The 5540-nt window shown below is 24.8% G+C and overlaps 1 protein-coding gene across 1 annotated transcript; it reads right to left on the bottom strand.

Moving 5' to 3' along the window:
• Positions 1-823: 823 nt before the first annotated feature.
• On the bottom strand, positions 824-4768 carry LOC114119664 (BRCA1-A complex subunit Abraxas 1-like). Its single transcript, XM_027981304.2, has 6 exons — positions 4402-4768; positions 3829-3919; positions 3642-3757; positions 3345-3550; positions 3060-3209; positions 824-1168 (listed from the first exon to the last, which is right to left on the bottom strand). The coding sequence occupies exons 1-6, from the start codon at positions 4492-4494 to the stop codon at positions 982-984; spliced, it is 843 nt and encodes a 280-aa protein (XP_027837105.1). The 5' UTR covers positions 4495-4768; the 3' UTR covers positions 824-981.
• Between the last annotated feature and the right edge of the window lie 772 nt (positions 4769-5540).

Genomic DNA, 5540 nt, shown 5'->3' with positions numbered 1-5540 from the left:
ACAACTAGTCCATTGGTTTTTTTTGAGTAATAATTCTAATAGTGCAATAATGCAATTTTGGTGGATAACTCTTAAGTGAATGTAAACTAAAAACTGTTAATAAACTGTTAAAAAAAACTGATATAGTTTAGATACTTTCTGATTGATAGATATTATAGATTATAATTATTATTATGATTTAAAATTTCATCGCGTGTAGTAAAATTCATAATACGTATAAAAGTTTAATACTAATAATATTTTTGAATTATAACAAAAAGGTTAACATCAGTATTCATCGTTAAAATAGTTAATTTTATCTAAATTTGAGATACAATTGTATATAAAAAAAAATTGTTTATGTATTTTTTAGATTTTTTAGTTCCAGTATGAACAACTTATAAGAAACATTTCATTATATTTTTATACCTTGACTAAAAATTTAAGATTTTATAAATTTGGTAGAATAAAATTAATTATTCTTAAAATCACGAAATGTATTATGTTCTTCGTATAATATATCTATTGATTTTTATGTTATCATTTATCATTCAAAAGAAGACCTACTTTAGGTATAGGTTGAATCATGTTTATTTTCAATTTATATAGGATACCAAGGAAATCAAGAAATTCTAACTCATAATCAAAGAATATGTTAAAATAAAAATTGATTAATTTAGCATATATAATAAATAATATTATATAGATTAAATATTGTCTTTAAAAATCTCTTTACAAACAGTATGTTTTGAATCCCCTAAATGGCCTAAATAATACATATATTATTAACATTTAACTCATAAATGGTAAGCATATTAATAATATAATTTAATTAAATACATACTTAAAGGTAACTTATATTTTATTTTATAACAATAATAGCTATATAAAAATATTAAGATACTCAGTAATAAAAATGAAAGTTTTTCGTAATTGTTAACTAAAGGAAGTAGTAATAACAAATTAAAAATACATTCATTTTTTTTTTTTTAAATAAAATCATTAATTTTTAGGAACACATGACTTAACATTATTTTTCTTTTCTATTTCTTTTTTTTTCTCTTCAATGGATGCATTTAGTTTGATAACTTCTTGTTCATTCTCTACAATTCGTTTAACCATTTTATTCATCTCCTCAATTAAAGCAGTTCTCATGTTGTATACCGACACTTTTGAACACTGATCTTTCCTGTAATTTTAAATGAAATAATTTAATAAATAAATGATTATTGAACATTTTGTTCATTATTTGTGATCATAGTATATTCTAGATAGGGTATAAAATTGATTTTTAAAATAGCGAAATTAAATACAAAGATTGACTTGGTATATTTTGATATATTTTATAAATAAAAAAGGAATTCTCAACAAATTAAATCATTTTTAACTATTATTGATATATATTATTTTCGTATGAACATCATATTTCACTTAAATCACGTATTTACATAAATACTTCACATATTTTTTATACATTAGACATTAGTCATTAGTGGCAAATATATAAATATTTTAAAAGTATTTTGTGTATATATAATAATTTTTAATTATTTAACCCATGTACATTCAATTACAGATTATTATTTTTCAAGCACAATTTTTAAATAAGCTTAATACTTTTTGATACCTTCAAACAATTTTTATTAGCTTAAATTGACAGTAAAAGAAGAGTATATTTTATGTAGTTTATAAATAAAAAAATTAAGAGTTGCATGTGTCAGACACTACCTACATTTCCTTAGTAACAAATGAAAACTATAAAAATTAAAGGAGAATTGAAAGTAAACTCTATAATTATTATGAATCAAAAAAATAAATTATTATTTTTTAATTTCTTTTTTAAATTTTACTAACCAATAAAATTATAAAACACTTGTAGACATGTAATTTATAATTTGATCGTTAAATAATTTATATTTATTATTATTTTTATAACTGTAAAAAAAAAAAAAAAAAAAACAGTAAGAATAACAAAACTACCAGAGTATTTAGACTAATTAACAATTATAATTATAATTTAAGCAGATACAACATTGATTGTTTAGTATTATATCTAAGATCTATTATTTTTAATTCAATCAAATGAATAAAATGACACTATGCATACTATAACAAAAAGTGTAAATAAGACAGTTAAATCACTAAGAGCAGTGACTGTAGACAAGAATGGGGCCATTGTGTTATCAAATTGTCACATTTTTAGTTAAATGTATATTGTTTATTATCACAATACATTATAATTCAGAGGTATTCAAACTTTTTCATCCCAAGGCTTCTTTGAGTCTTCTCAAAATACTGACAGCTCCCAAATTAAAAATGACAAACAAATCAATGTTTGTATGAATGTAATTTATATTTTATAATTTATACTAATTATTTATTACTCGTGACTAGTACTGCCAAAACACGACATACACACTGATAATTTAACGATGACAGTTGATGGTTACAAACTTACAACATGAGCTATTATTATTATAACAATTTAGCCGCTATATTGCTATAATAATAGTAACTGGTTGTAATAATAAAGTACTATAAATATAAAACTTCAATTTATCATTATCACTTTAACATTATGGAAACAAATTAAAGCTATATTTAGCGAATGATTATTGTAGACAATTCAACGTTTCCCAACCGGTGTGCCTCAATAATAATAATAAACGTTTTTCGTAAAAATACTTATTGGTTTTCAATTATATGACGTGGCTCCCGTTAGCTCCGTTGGTTTAAAAATTAGAGTGAATTGGCCGATTATAAAACTTGATGGTAAGAACATAATCTGTGTCTGTATGTCAGTTTTTAAGATAGTTTAATTTTGTATCAAGTTATGCATACATAATATAGGATAAATTAAAATGCTCATAACTCACTTAAGCACTGAAGAATTGTACAAAAAACCATACGTATACAGATAATGTCCTTCCTACCAAATTTCATAAAAGGTTGATTCCCTCTAATTCTTAAACTAACAGAGTGCAGTTACTATGTTACCTACTTGTAAGCAGATACAACATATTTGAGTGGGGGGTCCTCATAACTATAACCATTTTAATTGTGTTTAGTTATCAACTTACCCATTTCCAAATACTTTATTTATAGTGTCTGTGTATGCTTTGCAGTTGTCAATTAAATTAATGTTTGTTTTATATCCAAGATTATCATCTTCAATGAAAGGTTTTGTACTCAAATTCACAATATCAACTTTAACTGGGTTCAAGCATTTCCTAAACAAAACAAAACAAATTTTTCAAATTAAAATATTCATAATGAATTAATATATAATACATAATACATTTAATACAATACATTAATGCTTATTTAGTACCTATAGCTATTTAATTACATTTTATAGTATTTACCCAGTGTCACATCTGTAAAAAATATGATTGAATTTATGATCCATAGAACCAATATAGTTATGGTTGAACATACAAAATAAAAATTTGTTTGTTGATACACTCATTTTATCAAAAATATTACTGAGTTGAGCGTGAAAACGAATATCAGCAATACTGGGAGATAATACAGCATTTCTACGAAATCTGTACCAACCAACAATAGATTTCTAAAATAAATTAGAAGTGCACAATTAATCAACATAAAATATAATTTAGGCATAATATTATACAAAAACATAAGATAGTTTATTTTCTCACTTCATAATTTTCTGGACATTTTTGTAAGAAGTATTTCAATTTTTTGTAATCTATTTGTAATGGGTTTGAACATAGTTGTTCATGAAAATCTGGTAGCGGATATGAAGCGTGAATACCTAAAATCAAAAATCAAATAATAAAAATGTATACAAAAAATTATTTATATTTGTAAAGAGCTGTTAGTTACATATTGTTTCTTCCGTGATGGTATTGTTCAATGACTCATCAGTTATAACATTTGAAACTTTAATTTTTTTATCTCCAATTAGAAATCCAATCTAAAAATGAAAAATAAAGTGACATAAACGTGTAAATAATTAATTATTTATAAATAATTATACAGGTAAAAAGTAATTATCAAGAAAAGAACAATAGTAAGTTATTTGATGTAATAAGTGAACATATTACATTACATACTAAGTTTGAAATTGTGATCAATTAATAGATAAAGCCTATACAATTTTTTTGCTCAAACATTAAGCTAACAGAACACCAAATCAAAATTACTTATACTATCAACTTGAGTGTGTGGTCACACATTTAATTGAAATTATTAAATGTCTAACAATTTTATAAGAAACTAATGGTCAAATACATTACTAGATGATTGCATGTAAAGCAATAAGGTTGGATAACACTTATGTTGGTCGCTACCATCAGAACGTGTCTTGATGTTTTGCCTCCAATCAGTGTAAGCAGTATATAACGTTTACAGTTCACAGTTATTACATAAATATAAGAATTTAATAATCGCACCCACCTGGTTGCACGGTTCTTTTAGGCAGTTGTACTCGGTGATGGATAGCGTCGGTGTGGTGACGACGAATCGCAGATTGTAGTATTCTCGCGACATGACTAATGTAAATGCAGACAAACTCGTTCCGGTTCTAAGTTACCAGCAGTTGTTCGGTCGATACCAAATGAACCATTCGGGCATTACAAGACGAACACTGTTCGATCTTCGCGAACAGTGACTGACAAATGGAGAAATGCTAATCGCCGATTATCGACTAATCTGGACGTCGGACGAATGCCGGAATGCGTTATGTATATTACTATTATTAATAAAATAATTACTTATCACTTCACGAGATGATGATAATAATAATAAGGAATAATAAGACAATATAAATTATTGTCAATAGAGATAACGTTGTTATACTCGAAATCCATAATATCACATAACATAATATTATCTATGATTGTACGTCTTAACTTCTAAAATGATAACGTCATAAATCATAATAATATTGTTATTTGTTTTACGATGGCACAAAATACCAACAGATAGGTAGGTACCTACCTAATTAATTAAATAATCGTTAACACAATGTTTGAAAGTAGGTACCCGAGTAAAAGTGTTTAGTCAAAGTTTTCAATACTTTATTCTCAAAGTATTTGTATTTAAAATTAAGTATTGATATTTAAATACAATTTTTTTAGTACATTTTATATTTTTATGCAATTCTATCATATCCAATAAAAAAAAAAATCGAGAGACTGGTGTGTGATTTGAGATAGGAAATAAAATTCATAAAAAATGATTAATAGCAATAATAATACAGTAGGTACTTTTAATTGTATGATTTTTAAAAACCATCTCCTGTACATATAATATTGTCGACTGTTGAGTGTTGACGTATAATAGCCGTAGCCATTAGCAAAGAACCGCAACGCTGTCAAAACCTAATAATGATTAACAACATACAACATTTAATCATAATTAATTATTATTATAATAAATAGTTATGACTTAACTTTTGTTTTAATTGGGATTGAAGATAATCTACTTGGTTCAGTAATATATGGTATTACTACATCTATTAGCTCATGAACCAATGCCTTAGTAAGTCTAAATTTTTTTTGAAATTGATGGTCAGATAGTTCTAAAAATATAAT

The sequence above is a fragment of the Aphis gossypii genome, chromosome X (genome assembly GCF_020184175.1).
Source record: "Aphis gossypii isolate Hap1 chromosome X, ASM2018417v2, whole genome shotgun sequence".
Taxonomy (NCBI): Eukaryota; Metazoa; Arthropoda; class Insecta; order Hemiptera; family Aphididae; genus Aphis; species Aphis gossypii.
Note: the sequence above shows the minus strand (reverse complement) of the source record. Positions and strands in the feature narration are given on the sequence as shown.